This window comes from Taudactylus pleione, unplaced genomic scaffold (assembly GCF_031769625.1).
Source record: "Taudactylus pleione unplaced genomic scaffold, aTauple2 ptg000863l, whole genome shotgun sequence".
In the NCBI taxonomy this organism is placed as follows: domain Eukaryota; kingdom Metazoa; phylum Chordata; class Amphibia; order Anura; family Myobatrachidae; genus Taudactylus; species Taudactylus pleione.
The window spans coordinates 177,315-202,834 of NW_028285265.1; the positions used below are offsets into that span (position 1 = coordinate 177,315).

Below are 25,520 nucleotides of genomic sequence, written 5' to 3' on the forward strand. Positions count from 1 at the left end.
GGGTCATTGTACAGGAGGCTGATTCCTATAGTGTGAGGGTCATTGTACGGGAGGCTGATTCCAATAGTGTGACGTCATTGTACAGGAGGCTGATTCCTATAGTGTGAGGGTCATTGTACAGGAGGCTGATTCCTATAGTGTGAGGGTCATTGTACAGGAGGCTGATTCCTATAGTGTGAGGGTCATTGTACGGGAGGCTGATTCCTATAGTGTGAGGGTCATTGTACGGGAGGCTGATTCCAATAGTTCACACTACGGGAGGCTCATTTCCATGATGTGAGGCTGGAGGTGTGAAGGTCATTGTACAGGAGGCTGATGTCCATGATGTGAGGCTGCAGAAGTGTGAAGGTTATTGTACAGGAGGCTGATTCCTATAGTGTGAGGGTCATTGTACAGGAGGCTGATTCCTATAGTGTGATGCTCATTGTACGGGAGGCTGATTCCTATAGTGTGAGGGTCATTGTACAGGAGGCTGATTCCTATAGTGTGAGGGTCATTGTACAGGAGGCTGATTCCTATAGTGTGAGGGTCATTGTACAGGAGGCTGATTCCTATAATGTGAGGGTCATTGTACAGGAGGCTGATTCCTATAGTGTGAGGGTCATTGTACAGGAGGCTGATTCCTATAGTGTGAGGGTCATTGTACAGGAGGCTGATTCCTATAGTGTGAGGGTCATTGTACTGGAGGCTGATTCCTATAATGTGAGGGTCATTGTACAGGAGGCTGATTCCTATAGTGTGAGGGTCATTGTACAGGAGGCTGATTCCTATAGTGTGAGGGTCATTGTACAGGAGGCTGATTCCTATAGTGTGAGGGTCATTGTACCGGAGGCTGATTCCTATAGTGTGAGGGTCATTGTACAGGAGGCTGATTCCTATAGTGTGAGGGTCATTGTACGGGAGGCTGATTCCTATAGTGTGAGGGTCATTGTACAGGAGGCTGATTCCTATAGTGTGAGGGTCATTGTACAGGAGGCTGATTCCTATAGTGTGAGGGTCATTGTACGGGAGGCTGATTCCTATAGTGTGAGGGTCATTGTACGGGAGGCTGATTCTAATAGTTCACACTACGGGAGGCTCATTTCCATGATGTGAGGCTGGAGGTGTGAAGGTCATTGTACAGGAGGCTGATGTCCATGATGTGAGGCTGCAGAAGTGTGAAGGTTATTGTACAGGAGGCTGATGTCCATGATGTGAGGCTGCAGGAGTGTGAAGGTCATTGTACAGGAGGCTGATGTCCCATGATGTGAGGTTGCAGGAGTGTGAAGGTCATTGTACAGGAGGCTGATGTCCCATGATGTGAGGTTGCAGGAGTGTGAAGGTCATTGTACAGGAGGCTGATGTCCATGATGTGAGGCCGCAGGTGTGAAGGTCATTGTACAGGAGGCTGATGTCCATGATGTGAGGCTGCAGGAGTGTGAAGGTCATTGTACAGGAGGCTGATGTCCATGATGTGAGGCTGCATGAGTGTGAAGGTCATTGTACAGGAGGCTGATGTCCATGATGTGAGGCTGCAGGAGTGTGAAGGTCATTGTACAGGAGGCTGATGTCCATGATGTGAGGCCGTAGGTGTGAAGGTCATTCTACAGGAGGCTGATGTCCATGATGTGAGGCCGCAGGTGTGAAGGTCATTGTACAGGAGGCTGATGTCCATGATGTGAGGCCGCAGGTGTGAAGGTCATTGTACAGGAGGCTGATGTCCATGATGTGAGGCTGGAGGTGTGAAGGTCATTGTACAGCAGGATGTATATAGAGTTAGACTATTTCTACTTCAGGGTCCATAGGGGGTCCACAGGGTTGACCTTGGGGTTATAGCTGGAACAGGATCCATGGGCACCACACAGTTAAGCTTTTAGCTCCCAGGATGCACTTGGGTCCTCCTCTATACCCCGCCCCCGAGCCACAGGCACCTCAGTGTAAGCTGGTGCCCGGCCGGAGTCGGTCACCGCGCAGGGGGGCTGCAGGAGCAGCCCCCAGAAGCTTTTTTATTTTAAGTTAGATTTTATTTATTTTAATCTTTTTACTACAGACGGCAGCGAAGGGCTGTCTGTACAGACGCCCACGCTGCCGCTCTGATCCCCGACTGGCGCCGCGACGCCAGTACTGATCTGGGGATCGCGGCGGGAGGGCAGAGTCCGTACTAGCCGGACTCTGTCTACCTCCCAGGACTGCTGCCGGAGTCGCCGGGGATTCAGGTAAGCCGCGCGTCGCTGGCTAGCGGCGGGGCGCGGAATGCCTTAAATGCAGTCCTTTAGCCTCCGGTCCTGGGGACAGACCGGAGGCTGCTGGCAGTGGCGGCGGGCCCCCCCCATAACCCGTGGGACCACTAGACCACCAGGGATAAAGGGGCAAGCAGGAAGCCAGCATCCCTGGGGTTATGGCCAGCCAGGGGAGGAAGCCTTCCCTGTCAGCGGCTCCTCCCCTCAGCTCAGCGCGCCTTTCAGCATGCAGTCTGGCGTCGCTGAGCTGCAGTTACACGGCCACTCCTCCTCTGAGGTCTCCAGCGGCCATTTTCCCAGTGGCGGCGCAGATCTCAGGGAGCACGCGGACCGGTCCCCCTGTGTACCTCTCCCCTGATTAAGGACAGCGTACACAGCACTATAGCCCTCCCAGACACTGAATCTGGGCAGGTTGATTGTAGTGTAAAGGTGCAGTGAGTATACTTCCTGCATGGTATGTGACTATTGCTAGTGCTGCCTGTCTGTGCTTATTTTCTACTTACTGTCAGCTTATACCTATCCCTTTACTTCTCCTACAAGCCCTACAGGTGTGTGGGGGAGGGGCGTTTCTACTGACCTCACTTATATAGATCACGTATTTGTGAGGTCCGTCACATACAGTTGTGTGCTACTCAGTGCCATATTGTGGGCTGTTGTTCAGCACACCGGTGAGTGCGTTTTACTTCTACCCTGGTGCCAGATATATAATATATTCTGTCATGTCAGACGAGGAGGTTGAGCGCTCAGTGGCTCCGGTGTTGGCCTCCTGTGGACGCTGTTCTGCAGGAGTAGATAGGGAGGATTTGTCACAGGATGGCCTGTGTAGTCGATGCCAGGTGGCTCCTGGCCCATCCAGACCTTCTCTGGCGCAGGAACCACCGTGGGCGATGTTTTCTCAAGTGCTGGTGTCTATTGCGGACCGTCTGTCGGTCCCGACTGCTCTCCCTACTAGGGCGGTGCCCCAGCCGACCATCCCCCATTCCCCGGGTGTCCCGCAGTTATTGCGGAGTCTTCCTGGGTCTCAATCAGTAGGTCCCTATGCGGGGTTGCCTATGTATATACAGGCTTCCCCTGTGCCGCAGCAGCCTGTGGTACCTTTTCAGGCCCCTATGGCGACTCCTCCACCATGGGTGGATGTGCTCTCCAACTCCGTGCAAAATTTGGCGGCCGCTTCCTCGGTTTTTCAGTCAATGTTGCAGACTGACATGCCTTCTAGGATTTCAAAACGCCCACTCATGACACGGGCTGCTCAGGTATCGGACTCAGAGGGTTCCTCAGATGAGGGGGAGGTCCCTGATGACACTGACTCGGACGCCTCGGTCCAGGAAATGGATACCAAGTCGTCCATTAATGTGCGAGCACTAGTTAGGGCGGTGCGAGCTATTCTTCTTATAGAGGATGAGGCACCGGTTCCTAAGTCGAAGTTTCCTAGTTTAAAAAAAAACTAAGGTGGCTTCTGCTGTGTTTCCCCTGTCGGATCAGTTGACGGATCATATGGCGGTAGCTTGGCAGGCGCCCAGTAAGAGATTCCTTCCTCAGAAGCGGTTGGCTTCTAATTACCCCTTCCCTGAGGCACATTGTAAAAAATGGGAAACTCCACCGGCGGTGGATTCCCATGTCACCCGTTTAACTCGGGGCGCCACCTTACCATTACCGTCGATATCCTCGCTGAAGGATCCCACGGACAGGAAAGTTGAGACTTGCTTAAAGTCTATTTACTCCCTCTCCGGGGCGGTGGCCCGACCGTCCATGGCCATCTCCTGGGTGGCCAAGGCCATTGAGGGGTGGGCCAATGCATTGGAAGATACCTTCCCAGACGACGCTCCGGATGTCCAGCGGGCGTTGTTGGGACAAATGAGGGACGCTGCTTCTTACATTGGTGAAGCTTCTTTAGATGCTAGTCTGCTGACCTCGCGGGTATCGGCTGCAGCGGTGTCTGGCCGCCGATCCTTGTGGTTGCGGTCCTGGAGAGCGGACTCTGATTCAAAGAAGGGTCTTGAGGCCTTACCTTTCAATGGGGAATTACTATTTGGTCCGGACTTGGACAAAATAGTGGACACCCTGGCTAAATCCAAGTCGGCCTTCCTCCCTTCGGCGGCACTGCCTGCTAAGGTTCGGAGTTCGGCTTTTCGTTCCTTTCGAGTTCAGGGTAAGGCGAAAGGTCAGTCCTTCCCGAGACAGTCTGCGAGTAAGACTGCCTCTAAACCCAAGAAGCAAGCCTGGAGTGCTCGGCGCCCTTCTTCCAAGCAGGAAGATAAACCTGCGGCCTGATGGGACGGGCCTCCCTCTGGGGGACCTCAGAGTGGGAGGCCGACTTCTTCTATTTGCCCAGTGCTGGCACAATACCACCACGGATGCCTGGGTTCGAGAAGTGGTCTCCCAGGGGTACGCCCTGTCTTTTCGGCACAGACCACCCCACCAGTTTTTCTGCACAAGTCCTTCTCAGGACAAGACCAAGGCGTTACAGGTTCAGGAGGCTATAGAGTCCTTGCTGAAAGCAGGGGTCATTGTTCCCGTTCCTCTATCACAACGAGGGACGGGGTATTATTCGTCTCTGTTTCTGGTGCAGAAACCCAATGGTTCTCATCGCCCTATCCTCAACTTGAAGTCTCTGAACAAATTCCTCAGAGTTCCCAAGTTCAGGATGGAAACGTTACGTTCCATCATTCTGGCGATGGAACCGGGGGATTACATGGTGTCCCTGGACATCCAGGACGCCTACCTCCATGTTCCGATAGCATTTTCACACCAGCGGTATCTGAGGTTCGCTATCCTTCAACACCACTATCAGTTCCGGGCGCTACCCTTTGGCCTCTCCACGGCACCAAGGGTGTTCACGAAGATTATGGCGGTCATGGCCACACATCTTCGGAACCAGAATGTACGGCTGCTGCCGTATCTGGACGACCTCCTGTTGCTGGCGAGCTCCCCGGAGGTACTGCTTCAACATCTCCACCTGACGATCGCTTGCCTGCAAGCACACGGGTGGTTGATAAATTGGAAAAAGTCCTCCCTGATTCCATCACAGCGGATGGTTCATTTGGGAGCCCTGCTGGATTCTCGTCAGCAAAGGATCTTCCTGACTCCGGAGAAGGTCGCCTCCCTACAGCTGCGGATACGCAGTTGCCTGAGCCGTTGCCGTCTGTCGGTCCATTCGGCTATGAGAGTTCTGGGGTCCATGGTGTCGACATTCGACATGGTGGAATTTGCCCAGTTCCATTCCCGGCCCCTGCAGGGGCTGATTCTATCAGAATGGAACGGGTTACCTCACCGGATCCGCTCTCAGGTGCTGGTGTTGTCTCCGGACGTTCGGCAATCTTTGGCTTGGTGGCTTCAGACAGCTCATCTGGTCGAGGGGCGCCCATTTTGGATCCCGGACTGGGTCCTGCTCACGACGGATGCCAGTCTCCGGGGTTGGGGGGCAGTGACCGGCTCTTTGTCGCTTCAGGGTCGTTGGTCAGCGGAAGAAGCACTTCTCCCCATCAACATCCTGGAACTGCGGGCAGTATACAGGGCCCTGCAGTCGTCCGGCCCCGCTCTTCACGGAAGGGCGGTACAGGTGCAGTCCGACAACGCCACCACGGTGGTGTATATCAACCACCAAGGCGGAACTCGCAGTCAGGCAGCGATGTCGGAGGTGTCTCGTATCCTGACTTGGGCGGAGGGTCACATTCCGGCGATCTCGGCGGTCTTCATCCCCGGAGTCCTCAATTGGGAGGCGGACTTCCTCAGCCGTCACGACGTGCACCCCGGGGAATGGTCGCTTCACCCAGAGGTGTTTCAGCTACTCGTGGACAGGTGGGGACTGCCGGAGCTGGACTTGATGGCCTCCCGTCACAATCACAAGTTGCCCGTTTACGGGTCAAGGACAAGAGACGCAGGCGCAAGTCTGGTGGACGCGCTGTCGGTGAAATGGACGTTTCACCTGGCGTATCTGTTTCCTCCGCTATCCCTGCTTCCTCGGGTTCTGTGGAAATTCAAGCAGGACGGCGGCATGCTCGTGCTGGTAGCTCCGGCGTGGCCCAGACGTCCTTGGTACTCCGATCTCAGGAGCCTCTCCATCGACGCTCCATACCTTCTTCCTCAGCGTCGGGACCTGTTGTCTCAGGGGCCCTGCCTTTACCCGGATCTGGGTCGGCTGTCTTTGACGGCGTGGCTCTTGAGACAGCCGTCTTGAGGTCTCGGGGCTTCTCCAGTTCGGTTATTGGTACCATGCTCAGGGCACGCAAGCCTGCTTCAGCACGGATTTATCACAGAGTGTGGCACACTTACTTTCAGAGGTGTGAGTCCAGACATTATGATCCTCAGGTGTTCAGAGTTTCCAGGATCTTGGAATTTCTTCAGTCAGGATTGGATCTCGGCTTACGCCTTGCATCTCTGAAGGTTCATGTGTCCGCCTTGTCCGTGTGGTTTCAACGGCGGATTGCAATACTACCAGACGTTCACACCTTTTTCCAGGGTGTTCTCAGGATCCAGCCTCCCTTTGTGCCTCCTGTGGCTCCTTGGGACTTGGCGGTGGTGCTACGGGTCCTGCAGGGTCCTCCGTTTGAGCCTCTTGAGGCGGTGGAGCTCAAGTGGCTAACATTTAAGACTGTTTTTCTCCTGGCAATTGCTTCGGCCAGGAGGGTGTCTGAATTGGGGGCGCTTTCCTGTCGCCCTCCTTTCCTGATTTTTCACCAGGACAGAGCGGTGCTCCGCACTCGTCCTGAGTTTTTGCCCAAAGTGGTCTCGAAGTTCCACATTAATCAGGAACTTGTTGTGCCAGCTTTTCAGTCCCCTGATCTTTCAGCTGGTGAGACTTCCTTAGATGTGGTCCGGGCGCTTAGAATTTATGTAGACCGGACGGCTTCGGTTAGGAAGTCTGATTCCTTGTTTATCCTCTTTGGTTTTCACAAGAGGGGTTGGCCTGCCAACAAACGGAACGAAGCCAACGGGCTAACGTTTGTTATTTGTGAGGCTTCTGCACAGGAGGGTTTACCTGTGCCAGCCTCTGTTAAGGCTCATTCCACTCGTTCTGTGGGTCCCTCTTGGGCTGCTAGAAGTGGCGCTTCTGCTGTTCAGCTGTGTAAGGCGGCCACTTGGTCTTCTATTCAAACGTTTTTGAGGTTCTATGCGTTTGACACCTTCGCCTCTCAGGATGCTTCCTTTGGGCGCCGGGTGCTCCTTTCAGCACAGGAGCGTCCCCGCCCTTAGTTGAACTGCTTTGGGACATCCCCAAGGTCAACCCTGTGGACCCCCTATGGACCCTGAAGTAGAAAACAGGAGATATGGTAAGAACTTACCTTTGTTATCTCTGTTTCTACGAAGTCCATAGGGTCCACAGGGCGCCCGCCCTGACGCACCTGGCTTCAAATGGGCTGTGTGGCTGGTCACCGGTTTTCCGTCTCCTATTGCTGTGAGTATGGTTTCTTGTGTGTTCCAGTCTTCCTTCTCTCTGTTCCATATTCTCCTCCGGCCTAGGCTGCTTACCAACTGAGGTGCCTGTGGCTCGGGGGCGGGGTATAGAGGAGGACCCAAGTGCATCCTGGGAGCTAAAAGCTTAACTGTGTGGTGCCCATGGATCCTGTTCCAGCTATAACCCCAAGGTCAACCCTGTGGACCCTATGGACTTCGTAGAAACAGAGATAACAAAGGTAAGTTCTTACCATATCTCCTGTTTTCCTTACTTACTGAATAATACACAAATACAAGATTGACCCCAAGTAAAATAAGAGAAGCTGATATAGAAAAACCAAGTATAGATATGTACACATACATTTTACCTCCGTGCGTAATGCTACGTTACAGTGTCAGCGGCTGTGATGCGTAATGCTACGTTACAGTGTCAGCGGCTGTGATGGGTAGTGCTACGTTACAGTGTCAGCGGCTGTGATGCGTAATGCTACGTTACAGTGTCAGCGGCTGTGATGAGTAGTGCTACGTTACAGTGTCAGCGGCTGTGATGCGTAATGCTACGTTACAGTGTCAGCTGCTTTGATGGGTAGTGCTACTTTACAGTGTCAGCGGCTGTGATGCGTAATGCTACGTTACAGTGTCAGCGGCTGTGATGGGAAGTACTATGTTACAGTGTCAGCAGCTGTGATGCGTAATGCTACGTTACATTGTCAGCGGCTGTGATGCGAAGTGCTACGTTAGTGTCAGCGGCTGTGATGCGTAGTGCTACGTTACAGTGTCAGCGGCTGTGATGCGTAATGCTACGTTACATTGTCAGCGGCTGTGATGCGTAATGCTACGTTACAGTGTCAGCGGCTGTGATGCGTAATGCTACGTTACATTGTCAGCGGCTGTGATGGGAAGTACTATGTTACAGTGTCAGCAGCTGTGATGCGTAATGCTACGTTACATTGTCAGCGGCTGTGATGCGAAGTGCTACGTTAGTGTCAGCGGCTGTGATGCGTAGTGCTACGTTACAGTGTCAGCGGCTGTGATGCGTAATGCTACGTTACAGTGTCAGCAGCTGTGATGCGTAATGCTACGTTACAGTGTCAGCGGCTGTGATGCGTAATGCTACGTTACATTGTCAGCGGCTGTGATGCGTAATGCTACGCTACAGTGCCAGCGGCTGTGATGTGTAATGCTTTGTTACAGTGCCAGCGGCTGTGATGCGAAATGCTACGTTAGTGTCAGCGGCTGTGATGGGTAATGCTACTTTACAGTATCAGCGGCTGTGATGCGTAATGCTACGTTACAGTGTCAGCGGCTGTGATGGGTACTGCTACTTTACAGTGTCAGCGGCTGTGATGCGTAATGCTATGTTAGTGTCAGCGGCTGTGATGCGTATTGCTATGTTAGTGTCAGTGGCTGTGATGCGTAGTGCTACGTTACAGTGTCAGCGGCTGTGATGGGTACTGCTACTTTACAGTATCAGCGGCTGTGATGCGTAATGCTACGTTACATTGTCAGCGGCTGTGATGCGTAGTGCTACGCTACAGTGCCAGCGGCTGTGATGCGTAGTGCTACGTTACAGTGTCAGCGGCTGTGATGGGTAGTGCTACGTTACAGTGTCAGCGGCTGTGGTGTGTAATGCTACGTTACAGTGTCAGCGGCTGTGATGCGTAATGCTATGTTACAGTGTCAGCGGCTGTGATGCGTAATGCTACGTTACATTGTCAGCGGCTGTGATGCGTAATGCTACGCTACAGTGCCAGCGGCTGTGATGTGTAATGCTTCGTTACAGTGCCAGCGGCTGTCATGCGAAATGCTACGTTAGTGTCAGCGGCTGTGATGGGTAATGCAACTTTACAGTATCAGCGGCTGTGATGTGTAATGCTACGTTTCAGTGTCAGCGGCTGTGATGCTTAATGCTACGTTACAGTGTCAGCGGCTGTGATGCGTAATGCTACGTTACAGTGTCAGCGGCTGTGATGGGAAGTACTATGTTACAGTGTCAGCGGCTGTGATGCGTAATGCTACGTTACATTGTCAGCGGCTGTGATGAGTAGTGCTACGTTACAGTGTCAGCGGCTGTGATGTGTAGTGCTACGTTACATTGTCAGCGGCTGTGATGCGTAGTGCTACGCTACAGTGCCAGCGGCTGTGATGCGTAATGCTACGTTACAGTATCAGCGGCTGTGATGCGTAGTGCTACGTTACAGTGTCAGCGGCTATGGTGTGTAATGCTACGTTACAGTGTCAGCGGCTGTGCTGTGTAATGCTACGTTAGTGTCAGCGGCTGTGATGCGTAATGCTACGTTACATTGTCAGCGGCTGTGATGCGTAATGCTACGCTACAGTGCCAGTGGCTGTGATGTGTAATGCCTCGTTACAGTGCCAGTGGCTGTGATGCGAAATGCTACGTTAGTGTCAGCGGCTGTGATGTGTAATGCTACGTTACAGTGTCAGCGGCTGTGATGCGTAATGCTACGTTACAGTGTCAGCGGCTGTGATGGGAAGTACTATGTTACAGTGTCAGCGGCTGTGATGCGTAATGCTACGTTACATTGTCAGCGGCTGTGATGCGTAATGCTACGCTACAGTGCCAGTGGCTGTGATGTGTAATGCCTCGTTACAGTGCCAGTGGCTGTGATGCGAAATGCTACGTTAGTGTCAGCGGCTGTGATGCGTAATGCTACGTTACATTGTCAGCGGCTGTGATGCGTAATGCTACGTTACAGTGTCAGCGGCTGTGATGGGAAGTACTATGTTACAGTGCCAGCGGCTGTGATGCGAAATGCTACGTTAGTGTCAGCGGCTGTGATGGGTAATGCTACTTTACAGTATCAGCGGCTGTGATGCGTAATGCTACGTTACAGTGTCAGCGGCTGTGATGGGTACTGCTACTTTACAGTGTCAGCGGCTGTGATGCGTAATGCTATGTTAGTGTCAGCGGCTGTGATGCGTATTGCTATGTTAGTGTCAGTGGCTGTGATGCGTAGTGCTACGTTACAGTGTCAGCGGCTGTGATGGGTACTGCTACTTTACAGTATCAGCGGCTGTGATGCGTAATGCTACGTTACATTGTCAGCGGCTGTGATGCGTAGTGCTACGCTACAGTGCCAGCGGCTGTGATGCGTAGTGCTACGTTACAGTGTCAGCGGCTGTGATGGGTAGTGCTACGTTACAGTGTCAGCGGCTGTGGTGTGTAATGCTACGTTACAGTGTCAGCGGCTGTGATGCGTAATGCTATGTTACAGTGTCAGCGGCTGTGATGCGTAATGCTACGTTACATTGTCAGCGGCTGTGATGCGTAATGCTACGCTACAGTGCCAGCGGCTGTGATGTGTAATGCTTCGTTACAGTGCCAGCGGCTGTCATGCGAAATGCTACGTTAGTGTCAGCGGCTGTGATGGGTAATGCTACTTTACAGTATCAGCGGCTGTGATGTGTAATGCTACGTTTCAGTGTCAGCGGCTGTGATGCGTAATGCTACGTTACAGTGTCAGCGGCTGTGATGCGTAATGCTACGTTACAGTGTCAGCGGCTGTGATGGGAAGTACTATGTTACAGTGTCAGCGGCTGTGATGCGTAATGCTACGTTACATTGTCAGCGGCTGTGATGAGTAGTGCTACGTTACAGTGTCAGCGGCTGTGATGTGTAGTGCTACGTTACATTGTCAGCGGCTGTGATGCGTAGTGCTACGCTACAGTGCCAGCGGCTGTGATGCGTAATGCTACGTTACAGTATCAGCGGCTGTGATGCGTAGTGCTACGTTACAGTGTCAGCGGCTATGGTGTGTAATGCTACGTTACAGTGTCAGCGGCTGTGCTGTGTAATGCTACGTTAGTGTCAGCGGCTGTGATGCGTAATGCTACGTTACATTGTCAGCGGCTGTGATGCGTAATGCTACGCTACAGTGCCAGTGGCTGTGATGGGAAGTACTATGTTACAGTGTCAGCGGCTGTGATGCGTAATGCTACGTTACATTGTCAGCGGCTGTGATGCGTAATGCTACGCTACAGTGCCAGTGGCTGTGATGTGTAATGCCTCGTTACAGTGCCAGTGGCTGTGATGCGAAATGCTACGTTAGTGTCAGCGGCTGTGATGTGTAATGCTACGTTACAGTGTCAGCGGCTGTGATGCGTAATGCTACGTTACAGTGTCAGCGGCTGTGATGGGAAGTACTATGTTACAGTGTCAGCGGCTGTGATGCGTAATGCTACGTTACATTGTCAGCGGCTGTGATGCGTAGTGCTACGTTACAGTGTCAGCGGCTGTGATGTGTAGTGCTACGTTAGTGTCAGAGGCTGTGATGCGTAATGCTACGTTACAGTGTCAGCGGCTGTGATGCGTAGTGCTACGTTACAGTGTCAGCAGCTGTGATGCGTAATGCTACGTTACAGTGTCAGCGGCTGTGATGGGTAGTGCTACGCTACAGTGCCAGCGGCTGTGATGCGTAATGCTACGTTATAGTGTCAGCGGCTGTGATGCGTAGTGCTACGTTAGTGTCAGCGGCTGTGATGGGTAGTGCTACGTTAGTGTCAGCGGCTGTGATGCGTAATGCTACGTTAAATTGTCAGCGGCTGTGATGCATAATGCTGCGTTACATTGTCAGCGGCTGTGATGCGTAGTGCTACGTTACAGTGTCAGCGGCTGTTATGTGTAGTGCTACGTTACAGTGTCAGCGGCTGTGATGCGTAATGCTACGTTACAGTGTCAGCGGCTGTGATGGGAAGTACTATGTTACAGTGTCAGCGGCTGTGATGCGTAGTGCTACGTTACATTGTCAGCGGCTGTGATGCGTAGTGCTACGCTACAGTGCCAGCGGCTGTGATGCGTAGTGCTACGTTACAGTGTCAGCGGCTGTGATGGGTAGTGCTACGTTACAGTGTCAGCGGCTATGGTGTGTAATGCTACGTTATAGTGTCAGCGGCTGTGCTGTGTAATGCTACGTTACAGTGTCAGCGGCTGTGATGCGTAATGCTGCGTTACATTGTCAGCGGCTGTGATGCGTAGTGCTACGTTACAGTGTCAGCGGCTGTGCTGTGTAATGCTACGTTACATTGTCAGCGGCTGTGATGCGTAATGCTACGTTACATTGTCAGCGGCTGTGATGCGTAGTGCTACGTTACAGTGTCAGCGGCTGTGATGCGTAGTGCTACGTTACAGTGTCAGCGGCTGTGATGTGTAGTGCTACGTTACAGTGTCAGCGGCTGTGATGCGTAATGCTACGTTACATTGTAAGCGGCTGTGATGGGTAATGCTACGTTACAGTGTAAGCGGCTGTGATGGGTAATGCTACGTTACAGTGTAAGCGGCTGTAGTTATATCTGCATTAGAAATACTACATTATTATCATTATACAGAATATAGGGATCCCACTTATCATTTTAATCAGCAGACGCTGCTTGTGCGTCTTTTTCCCATCACTGTGCGAATACATCGCATTTGATGATAAAAAGTTGTACGAAAAGACGCTCTGCTCTACTGAGTCACGTCACGGCATGGCGCGACCAGAAGGGGTGTTTAACGCTCAAGGATGTAAGATGTATGTGGACACCTCTCTGCTTCAAAAAAATGACAAGGCCTGTACGGTTTTATTGTTTTGCCCTCTGTACAGCGCTGCGTACCTCTTGTGGCGCCCTATAAAGTTTAATAATACCAACTGAGGCCAGGTTACGTAGCCTCTTATCATCCACTGAGACCAGGTTACGTAGCCTCTTATCATCCACTGAGGCCAGGTGACGTAGCCTCTTATCATCCACTGAGGCAAACAATCTTCTCTCCAAATCCAGGGCCACTTTTCCCTGCTCATCCTCCTGGACCTCTCTGTGGCCTTTGACACACTGGTTCAGCCGCTCCACATGCTCCAGACCACTGGCCTTTCTGACACCATTCTCTCCCGGTTCACCTCCTACCTCACCAACTGCTTCTTCTCTGCCTCTAAAGAGATAGCGAGAGGGAAGAGCAGCGCTGTCGTCAGATTACAGGGAAGAATCATAGAAAATATCAGTGATCAGTATCCGGTTATTAGTATATAAAACTTTCCCTACAGGAAAATCCTGTATCGGCGAATGGAGGACGCACAAGACGGCCATCAATAGTGATTAACGACATGTGAACTACTTCAGTATTGGTCAGTAGGAAGCTCAGCGTAGTTCTAGGCCACGTCAGACCTCCGTGGTTATAGGATGCACATTATTATAGTAGCGGCGTTTATCACATAAAATAACTTTGTTGAATAGCGCAGCGGCGGGTGAGAGGGAGGAGTCAGTCATGTTACCAGTCATAGAATGATCATACACAGTGACTAACATGACAAGCGTTGGCTGCAGCCTCAGGTCAGAGGGAGGCGTCAGTCATGTTACCAGTATAACTAGTCATAGAATGATCATACACAGCGACTAACATGACAAGTGCCGGCTGCAGCCTCAGGTCAGAGGGAGGAGTCAGTCATGTTACCAGTCATAGAATGATCATACACAGCGACTAACATGACAAGTGGTGGCTGCAGCCTCAGGTCAGAGGGAGACGTCAGTCATGTTACCAGTCATAGAATGATCATACACAGCGACTAACATGACAAGTGGTGGCTGCAGCCTCAGGTCAGAGGGAGACGTCAGTCATGTTACCAGTCATAGAATGATCATACACAGCGACTAACATGACAAGTGGTGGCTGCAGCCTCAGGTCAGAGGGAGACGTCAGTCATGTTACCAGTCATAGAATGATCATACACAGCGACTAACATGACAAGTGGTGGCTGCAGCCTCAGGTCAGAGGGAGGTGTCAGTCATGTTACCAGTATAACTAGTCATAGAATGATCATACACAGCGACTAACATGACAAGTGGTGGCTGTAGCCTCAGACCTCTGTGCAGGGAAAGCGCGTATTGCGGTATACGGATCAATGCTCTAAGTGTGTTACTGGTCACTGTATTCGTGCTCAGGAGCAGCGTGTGCTGGGGCTGTGTGACCACTGTGATAAATAAGGATGTTCTGCACTTGTTACTTCATCTCCAAACCTGGAAAAGGAGGTTACACATGCAGAGCCAGCTCCACGGTAATAATTAGATTGTACAAACGCGTTTCGCCATCAGACACTTTGGTGTTACCATATTGGAATACTCGGTGGAGCTTTTTATATTCCCTACGACATGGACACACATACTACGACGTACTGGCATCATACCCTTAGTGTTTAGGGTGAAGGTATTTATAAGCAGTGAATTAGAGTGATGTCTGTATTGTAGCCTATAGATCAGGACACTGGGCGATATTCTGCCCTCTATCCATTCATATGTCTGTAAGAACAGAGTGGGGTTGCCCTCATGTGGACCTTCTGCTGGTCCCTGTCTCTTTTATAGATTGTAAGCTCCTGTGTGGTAGTAACATTCCATGTGTGTTAGTCGTTCCTCTCTTTCCCTCCCCACTAATTGTTGCAATTGTCTCAACTTCAGCGCGGTGAGGGCATGGCGGCGACTGGCGAAGCAGAACTCCTCAGGAATAAGTCGCTGGGTCTCTGTTATGTGGGAGCACTGGAAGTTTGAAGTGGCTTTGAGGTGAGTAAAACCTAGAATCCCACAGGAACCAACATGTTAGATTGTGCCTGTGGCGCCTCCTGCTGGCTGATGTCTTACATGGCAGTGACATGATTCATGTGTCTGTTTTTGTTGTGGTGCTGACAGTGTCACCAATCCTCCAGCAGCGCAAGAGATCCGGAACTCTGTGCAAGAAACTCCATAACAAACAGCTATAAGCACCTGAGCTGAGCCTCTCTCCACAAGCTAGGGGGGACCCCACAGAGGACCCCAAGTCACCCCAGCTCCTGGCCTCCAAGTTACAGCTCCTATTACTATGTTGCTGATACACGGTTTATCTATAGCACGTCAGGAGGCAACGTCATCTAGGGGGGCACTTATTGCCCACATCTAAGCTAGGAGGACCCCAGAGAGGGCCCCAGGTCACCCCAGCACCAGGCCTCCACGTTACAGCTCCAATCACTATGTTACTGATACACTGTTTATCTATAGCACGTCAGGAGGCAACGTCATCTAGGGGGGCACTTATTGCCCACATCTAAGCTAGGAGGACCCCAGAGAGGGCCCCAGGTCACCCCAGCACCAGGCCTCCACGTTACAGCTCCAATCACTATGTTACTGATACACTGTTTATCTATAGCACGTCAGGAGACAACAACGTCTGAGCCCCTGGTTACAAATGTGCATAAAAGCCACACTACACCCACAGGTCACCTGAGCTGTTCCTGTCTCATGAAAGGGAGGAGGTGGTAACATTATGTACTGGGGTCTTAGAAGGCTATATGTCTTGGGGTGGCTTATCCTGCTAAGACCCCTCAGGGAACAGGGGAATTCCAGCCATGTGGAATGGTCCCAGGGATTCTCGCCCAGTGTGAGGCAGCTGACAAGCCCCTGGATATAACCTGCGTCCTCTGCCGCACAGCTCCAACTTCTGGCCAATAGAAAGGCTTTTATCCATGGGGGCCGTCCGCAAAATGGAGCTTGGTAGTGCACAGAGCATCTCGTTTTTCACAGTTCACACAGAACTCATTAAAGTTAGATAAACCGGGTGCCATCTGCAGAACATAGGGTTCCATCAGATCAGTCCATGTGCCAGGTATCTCCTCACATATGGCATTGAGAATCAGCCAGAAGGGAGCCTAGAAGTAGGCGGGGGAGGGGTGCGATGCACGTAGTTGGCCTGTCATGACGGAACAAGTAACTGATTTCTGAGTGAGGTAGAAGAGAGGCCATCTGGGAAAGGTCTAACATTTCATTAAAATCGCCAACGCACCTCACTGGAATATCCGGGGATTTTATACAAAAGACAAATACAGTAAAAGCTTGGAGAAATTATCGTCTGTGTGGTCTTTGGAGTTCCTGTATATTATTAGTCCGTTATTACAATCCCATAAGTTATTAGTCCGTTATCATAAACCTGCATGTTGTTAGTCCGTTATTACAATCCTGCATGTTATTGGTCCGTTATCACAATCCTGCATGTGATTGGTCCATTATCACAATCCTGCATGTTATTAGTCCGTTATCACAATCCTGCATGATGTTAGTCCATTATCACAATCATGCATGTTATTGGTCCGTTATCACAATCCTGCATGTTATTAGTCCGTTATCACAATCCTGCATGTTATTAGTCCATTATCACAATCCTGCATGATGTTAGTCCATTATCACAATCATGCATGTTATTGGTCCGTTATCACAATCCTGCATGTTATTAGTTCCTTATCACAATCCTGCATGTTATTAGTCCATTATCACAATTCTGCATGTTATTAGTCCGTTATCACAATCCTGCATGTTATTAGTCCGTTATGACAATCCTGCATGTTATTAGTCCGTTATCACACTCCTGCATGATGTTAGTCCATTATCACAATCCTGCATGTTATTAGTTCCTTATCACAATCCTGCATGTTATTAGTTCCTTATCACAATCCTGTATGTTGTTAGTCCTTTATCAAAAGGAATAATCATGTATGATGTTAGTCCATTTTTACAGTCCTGTATGTTTAGTCAGTTTTCACAATCCTGCATGTTTAGTCCGTTATTACAGTCCTGTATGTCATCAGTCAGTTATTACAATCCTGTTTGTTATAGTTATTAAAAAATTAAAAGTGGGAGGATAATGAGTTCATAGCTAAAAACTATTTTAAAGTAAGGTAGTTTATTCACAAAAGCCGGGTGTATTACAAGTAGTAATAGGCCTGGGCTAGTAGACATCCACCTACAAAATCTGAGAAGCCTTCAGCCTGATGGGGTGGGCCTCTCCCAGGGTGGGAGGCTGACTTCTTCAGTTCGTCAATTCTGGCTTCAGACCACCACAGACACCTGGGTAAAAGAAGTGGTCTCTTACGGATGCGCCCTCTCATTCCTGAGGCGGCCCCCCCAGCAGTTCTATTGCACAGGACCTCCATCGGACCCAAGCAAAGACCTGCTCCTCCAGAAGGCCATTCAGTCCTTGCTGCTCTCGGGGGTAATAATTCCAGTCCCCTCATCACAACGAGGGACGGGTTATTATTCTACCCTTTTCTTGGTTCAGAAGCCCAACGGGTCTCATCGGACTATCCTCAACCTCAGGTCTCTGAACAAGTTTATCAGGGTGCCCATGTTTTGTATGGAAACCCTACGCTCTTTTGTCCTGGCTATGGAGCCTGGGGACTTCGTGTCTCTGGTCATTTCGGACACTTACCTACATGTAACTATAGCGCCCTCTCATCAGCAGTATCTCCAGCTTTGCTGTCCTGCAGCAACATTACCAATTTCAAGCACTGCCTTTTGGGCTTTCTACAGCTTCTCTGGTTTTTACCAAGATCATGGCAGCCTATCTACGTTGTCAGGGGATCAGACTACTCCCATACTTAGATGATATCGTGCTGTTGGCCAGCTCTCCAGAAATTCTTAACCGCCATCTACAGGTAGCCATTGCCTTTCTACAAACACACGGTTGGCTGATCAACTGGAAAAAGTCTTCCCTCACCCCTTTTCAAAGAGTGGTGCATCTGGGAGCCTTCCTGAACTCAGACACATAGAATCTTCCTAACAGCAGACAAAATCTTGGTATTACCGCACCAGGTGCGCAGACAACTACACAGTTGCCAAGTGTTAATGCACTCTTCAATGCAGACTCTGGGATCCATGGTGTCCACCTTCAACATGGTGGAGTTCGTTCAGTTTCACTCCAGGCCCCTACAACACCTGATCCTCTCCAGGTGGAACGGGCTGCCGCATCTGCTCAGATCCCAGACGATGGGCCTCTCCCCGGAGGTTCGCCTGTCCCTAGCCTGGTGGCTACAGTTGTCCCACTTAAACAAGAAGCGCCCCTTTTGGATCCCTGACTGGGCAAGCCTCCGCGGGTGGGGTGCAGTGGCCAACCAGCACTCCTTCCACAGACGCTGGACTCCAACCGAAGCAATCTTGCCTATCGATGTCCTGGAACTCCGAGCCATCTACAGAGCTCTCACTCTGGCTCAGGATATTCTTCAGGGCAGGCCAGAACAAGTACAGTCTAACAACGCCACGGCAGTTGCCTAACTCAATCACCAAGGAGGCAATCGAAGTCGGGCAGCAATAGCAGAAGTGTCCCGAATTCTCACATGGGCCGAACGCCATCTCCGCAGTGTTCATCCTAGGAATTCTCAATTGGGAAGCGGATTCCCTAAATCGTCATGACGTGCATGCAGGAGAGTGGACTCTACATCCAGAAATCTTTCAGCTCCTGGTGGACAAATGGGGTCTATCAGATGTGGACCTCTTGGCCTCAAGGCACAACGTCAAACTACCAGTGTATGGGGCCAGGACAAAGGACCCCAACACAGCCTTCATGGACACTATCTGTGAGGTGGACCTTCCATTTGGCTTACCTCTTCCCTCCAGTCTCCCTTCTTCCTCGGGTTCTTTGGAAGTTCAAACAGGAAGGGGGCGCGGTCCAATTGGTAGCTCTGGCTTGCCCCAGATGCCATTGGTAATCCGGTCTTCAAAGTCCCTCCATAGGCGTTCCTCTTCAACTTCCAAAATGATCAGAACTGTTATCTCCGGGTCCCTGTCTACATATTTTATGGCTTGGCTCTTGAGACTTCCCTCCTAAGTTCTAATGCATTTTCTAGCTCTGTGGTCCAGACCATGCCCAGAGCATGTAAACAGGCCTCTGCCAGGATTTATCACTGGCTGTGGCATACATATTTCCAGTGGTGTGCTTCTAGAAACTATGACCCTCAAGTTTTTAAGGTTTCTAGAATACTTGCCTTTTTTCGGGCTGGATTGGATCTTGAGCTCCACCCAGCATCTCTGAAAGTGCACGTCTCTGCATTGTCCATCCGGTTCCAGCGCAGAATTGCTCCTCTACTGGATGTTCACACCTTCCTGCAGAGTGTTATACGTATACAACCCCCCCTTTGTCCCTCCTGTGGCTCTGTGGGATTTGTCAGTGGTTCTCCAAGCACTTCAGGAACCTCCATTCGAACCCCTGGAATCAGTGGATGTCAAGTGGCTCACTGCAAATACTCTGTTTCTTCTGGCTATAGCATAGGGTATCGGATTTAGGGGTGCTTTCATGTCGCTCCCCATGTTTAATCATTCATCAGGCCAGGGCTGTTCTTAGAACGCATCCGGGCTTCTTTCCCAAGGTGGCTTCTAGTTCCACCTGAATGAGGAAATTGTGGTTCCGGTCTATCAAACACCAGACCTCTCGGCAGGTGAGGACTCTTTGGATGTGGTCCGTTCTATAAAGATCTCCGTGGACCGTACTAGTTCCATCAGGAAATCGGACTCCCGCTTCATTTTATATGGATTCCATAAGAAGGGATGGCCAGCTAACAAACAGACTCTGGCCTTTGGGATATATTAATCATTATACGTGTGTCTGTTACAGATGGGATTATAAATTTCATTAATCATTATACGCGTGTCTGTTACAGATGGGATTATTACAGTTTCATTAATCATTATACGCGTGTCTGTTACAGATGGGATTATTACAGTTAGTTACATTAATCATTATACGTGTCTGTTACAGATGGGATTATTACAGTTTCATTAATCATTATACGCGTGTCTGTTACAGATGGGATTATTACAGTTACATTAATCATTATACGCGTGTCTGTTACAGATGGGATTATTACAGTTTCATTAATCATTATACGCGTGTCTGTTATAGATGGCATTATTACAGTTACATTAATCATTATACGCGTGTCTGTTACAGATGGGATTATTACAGTTTCATTAATCATTATACGCGTGTCTGTTATAGATGGCATTATTACAGTTACATTAATCATTATACGCGTGTCTGTTACAGATGGGATTATTACAGTTAGTTACATTAATCATTATACGTGTGTCTGTTACAGATGGGATTATTACAGTTTCATTAATCATTATACGCGTGTCTGTTACAGATGGGATTATTACAGTATATTAATCATTATACGTGTGTCTGTTACAGATGGGATTATTACAGTTACAGTAATCATTATACGCGTGTCTGTTATAGATGGCATTATTACAGTTACATTAATCATTATACGCGTGTCTGTTACAGATGGGATTATTACAGTTAGTTACATTAATCATTATACGTGTGTCTGTTACAGATGGGATTATTACAGTTTCATTAATCATTATACGCGTGTCTGTTACAGATGGGATTATTACAGTATATTAATCATTATACGTGTGTCTGTTACAGATGGGATTATTACAGTTACAGTAATCATTATACGCGTGTGTGTTACAGATGGGACAGTTTTATGCAGCATTTCACCTTCTTCGTCATCCGTCTTCTGATTCGCTTTGATTTTGTCACTGAGACCGAGCAGATCCGTCAGTTCCTGCAGACATAGCGCCATACGGCAGATTCCCTGCGTTCTCCCAGTAATAGTGCAGGTGCCAATGATTCCAATAAACACTATTTTTTATTACTGTGTCTTTATATCTATTGGGAACAGCCAGGACAGTACAGGCCGAGTGTAGTGACCACATTATTGGTGCTGTTTGTATAGTGACACCATATTGTACTGTGCTCAGGGGCAGAACTATGGGAGACAATGGAGGCGCCTGCCGCCGGGCTCCAGCTCTAAAGGGGGCACCTCCTCCATTGTCCACAACATATTAACCCCACTTAGGGCTGTAAATATGTACCCGGAGTGTACCATCATGGCCCTTCACGGCACCTGATAAGCCACCATACACTAGTGGAGAGCTCCGTGTCAGACCATCAGCTGCTGTCTTAGTCTATCTATAGCATGTCTGCATGAGAATTGCTACATTACAGTGTCAGCGGCTGTGACGGGGGGCACCAAATTATAACTTGCCTCCGGGCGTCTGGGGTGAACTTACGCCACTGACTGTGCTGTAAGAGAAGAGAACTCCCACATCCATATTACTGAGTAACCAGATTACCTGCCAGTGTTATGGAGAGAACATGCACACTCCACACTGATAGGGCCCAGGTCAGGACCAAACCATGGCCCCATGCTGTCAGGCAGCAATACTTACCACTGTCCTTAAGTAGTTTGGGACTAGCCAGAGTTTATAAACCTCTACCTCTCTGGGACCTGTCTCCTGCCAGATAACAGCCAGTCATCACCCATCACACCCGCTGTCCTCACCCATCACACCCGCTGTCATCACTGTTCTGGTGTCCTCACCCATCACACCCGCTGTCATCACTGTTCTGGTGTCCTCACCCATCACACCCACTGTCATCACTGCTCTGGTGTCCTCGCCCATCGCACACGCTGTCATCGCTCTGGTGTCCTCACCCACTGTCATCACTGCTCTGATGTCCTCACCCATCGAACTCGCTGTCATCATGTCTCGTGTGCTGCTGGCCCCAACACAATCACATCTACTGTGCACATTCCGCAGTCGTGAGGCTGGTCCTGGCCGATTAGATCTCCGGTCAGGCAGAGGTCGGGTTTAGTGCACAGTGTGCATTGCAGGTGAAGGTGAGGCATTGGAATTGTGTTGTACTGGGAAATGGGAACCAGTGTAGAGATGGGCAGGGACCGTGATGAGAGGGGACTGTCGGCAGGAGGAGGATGCAGTCCCTGAGTGGTGATATAATGAGAGATTTGGTAGTGTCATGGCTGATCCAGGTGATGTTGGGAAGCGAGAGGCTGGATATGAGGAGTGGACGGTGTCACCCAGGTTGTAACCATGAACAGAAGAACGTGGTGTCCAGAGAGAGATGGAGAGACCAGGGGAAATGATCAGTATCACCTGAGGGTACGGGATCACGACTGGGTCACAATCCCGACAGGAGGTGGTAAGTACACCCTTTCCCCTCCCCCTATCTCCCCACAAACTAAACCTAACCCTCCTCCTAACCCCAATACATACTGTCGGGATGTCACCGCCTGGATTGTGACTGGATTCCGACCCCGGCATCCCAACAGCCAGGATAATAAGTACATCCCTTCAAAACGTGTTGGTCAGTACTGAAGACACCTGGAAAACATGCACTGTTAGGGTTCCCTGACGACAGCAGTTGATAGAACACTGCCCTAGTGGGAGGGAAGATGATTGTATGGTATCAGACATGTTGGGATGAAACAGGGCGATTACGAGGTGCAAAGTTACCGGAAATTTTCTGATTTGCTTCCGGTCCATAATGTACAGCGTTAGAGATGGGAGAAGCGTGCCCAGAATAAAGCTGCCAGCGTCTGTGGGCTACATGCAGAAGCAGCCGCTATATACCCTGCATGCACACAGTACAGGTATTTCCCCTTTTTATTGCAGCCTGGTTTGTCCAGGTGCAAAGTTACTGATTTTCCTGCTTTGCTCCCAGCTCAGAATCAGCCTCTAAAGGTTCTGCATCAGCAGAAATGTCTGTGATCCCCCTGTGATGACCATAACGGGGAGATGTCCGGGGGTGCACTAAAAGATCTACAATGAAGAGGTTTTCAGTGTCTAGGTAGACACCAACTGGCAGACAGGCAATAGGTCGACAGGTACAAAAGGTCGACATGGTCAACACAGTGTCAACCCTAAGTGTCCCTCCTAGTGCCAAACAGTTGGGGTAAATGCCTAACCGTCCATCCTAGAGAATAACCGTTGCCCTTTGACCATGTTGTGCCTGTATGTCTTCATCCACGGTGACATTTTGTGCCTGTATGTCTTCATCCACGGTGACATTTTGTGCCTGTCGACCTATTGCCTGTCCACCAGTTGGTGTCTACCTAGACCAGTGATTCCCAACCTCGGTCCTCAAGGCACACCAACAGTCCTGGTTTTAGTGATATCCATGATTAAGCACAGATGGTTAAATAAAAAAAACTGAGGTACTAATTAAGTCACCTGTGCTCAACTATGGCTATCCTTAAAACCTGGACTGTTAGTGTGTCTTGAGGACCGTGGTTGGGAACCCCTGACCTAGACACTTTCGACCTTTTTACTGTAGAACTATTGGAACCTGTTCTGTCCAGAAAATCGCATGAGAATCTCAGTGATGCTCCTGCGTCACCTTCTCCCAGCGCTGTAATGTACGATGGTGCGTGTGCCATATGTCGCATCTCTCATTGTAAGCTAATATCAGACCTGGCTGCTGGACAGCATCCTTGTAGCTGGAGACCGGGGCAGCTAGGAGACCCCAGGAACTGTTCTAGATATGACGAAACCTGGGACTCATTCATCTGTTACCCTTATTGCCCCCTGGAGAGCATATAAGTATTATTCTATATCTGTATAGTAGATACATACATACATACGCATGCGTACGGATTGTAATACGCATGCGCGAACCAGTCAGTGCGGCTGAAAATCATGTGCTCGCTAAATAGCGAATGCCTGCTATTTTGAGTGACAGGAGGAGGCGTTTGTGGGTGGTAACAGGGGAAGGTGCTTGAAAACAGGGAGTGGAGATCAGAACGCAGGCGTGCTTAAAGGTCTAAACGGGCGTTTTAAGGGTGTGCATAATTAATAAAGCAGCGTCATCGACCACGTCACTTGGTTGTATTATAGTCAGAACTGCTCACATGATTGCGGTAGGAAAAACCAACCACAAGAATAGCGAGCAGTTCAGACGCCGTTCGATGTACTCGATTAATCTAATAAATAGCGGACATGACGTATGATACGAGAGGCCAGGGGGCATTTTTCTCAAAAAAAGTCTGCATGTTTTGTTCGCTCGTTCAGACATAGAGGCGTCAACAAAGAGCGAACGGTTAATTTAAATAGCCACCCCCTTTTTCTGACCGAGCGAGCGCAAATAGCGTCCGGCTCTGAATCAGACCCACTATCCCAACAGTTGGGATGCAGGTCTTAGAATGCCGGTGCTAACGGTAAATACTGGGGTTAGGGGAAGGATTGGGGGTTAGGTTTAGGCACTAGGGGAGGGTTAGGCTGCAGGAGGTGGAGGGTTAGGGTCAGGCATCGGGGAGGGAGGGTTAGGAGAGTGGAAGGTTAGGATACTGACCGACAAGTGTCTATCCTAACCCTGTCCGGATGCCAGCAATCCTGTTCCCCTCCCGGTTATAGATTCCCTGCGCTCCCTCGTATAGATTACGCTGGTGGATTCCCACCATATGCATCCTGAATGTCCAGCGACACTATGAAGTCTCCCCATTGCCAGCATGATTGACCGTAGAGTCTCCATCTGAAACTTCGGTACTTTAACAAATCTGTTGAAAGATTTTAGATTTAAGATAGGTTGGTGCGACCCATTGAGTGTTTGGATCAAAAACAAATTTGAGCAGTAACCCCTTCCCTGTTGCGTCACAGGGACTGGGACTATAAGTTCAGGAGGGTCCCCACAGATTCCTGGTAGGCAGAAACCCTGACCGGGTCCCCAGGAAGATTTGCAGCCACAAACCTCGGAAAGGGATGCTTTCGAAAAGTTATGACATAGCCATGAGCAACCAGTTCCCGTTTCCAGGAATCCATAGTTGTCTGCCTCCAGGCCTGGGCAAACTGTTACAGTCAGCCTCCAACCCTGACATTCCCCAGGGGGAGGCCGCCAAATCAGACCGTAGGCTTACCGTCTGGCTTGGAAGCTGGGCACTTGCCTGACCAAGTCCTTCTGGGTGGCCCTCTATGAGACTGAGCCTGTCTGGCCGAGGGCTGTTTCTTCATCTTATTTTGCAAACAAAAGGACCAGGGTGTTGACTGTCTTCTAGAAGTAAATGTGCATGGTAATTCTGCAGACTTTGGTGTGGCCAATGAACGAGGGTTGGATGATATTCTGAGTTCAAACAACACCTTGCCTGCGAAAGGTAAGGACTCTAGAGTCTGCCTTCCAGGACCTTAACCATACGGTTCTCTGCGCTGCCACAGAGTTAGCCGGGACCCTAGACTCCATTATGCCTGCATCAATACTGGCTTACCCCAAGTATACAGCCGCCTCCTTTATCTGATCCATCAGGAACTTCTGTTCTCTTG

General features: G+C 50.1%; 1 protein-coding gene across 1 annotated transcript in view; it reads left to right on the forward strand.

Moving 5' to 3' along the window:
- The window catches only part of ADCK5 (aarF domain containing kinase 5), a 183,621-nt gene extending 162,560 nt beyond the window's left edge, over nt 1-21,061 (forward strand). Inside the window, 2 exon segments of the mRNA XM_088458901.1 lie at nt 15,057-15,158; nt 20,878-21,061. Of these exon segments, the coding sequence (XP_088315027.1) occupies nt 15,057-15,158; nt 20,878-20,983 (208 nt within the window). The 3' untranslated portion in view covers nt 20,984-21,061.
- Nucleotides 21,062-25,520: the final 4,459 nt, after the last annotated feature.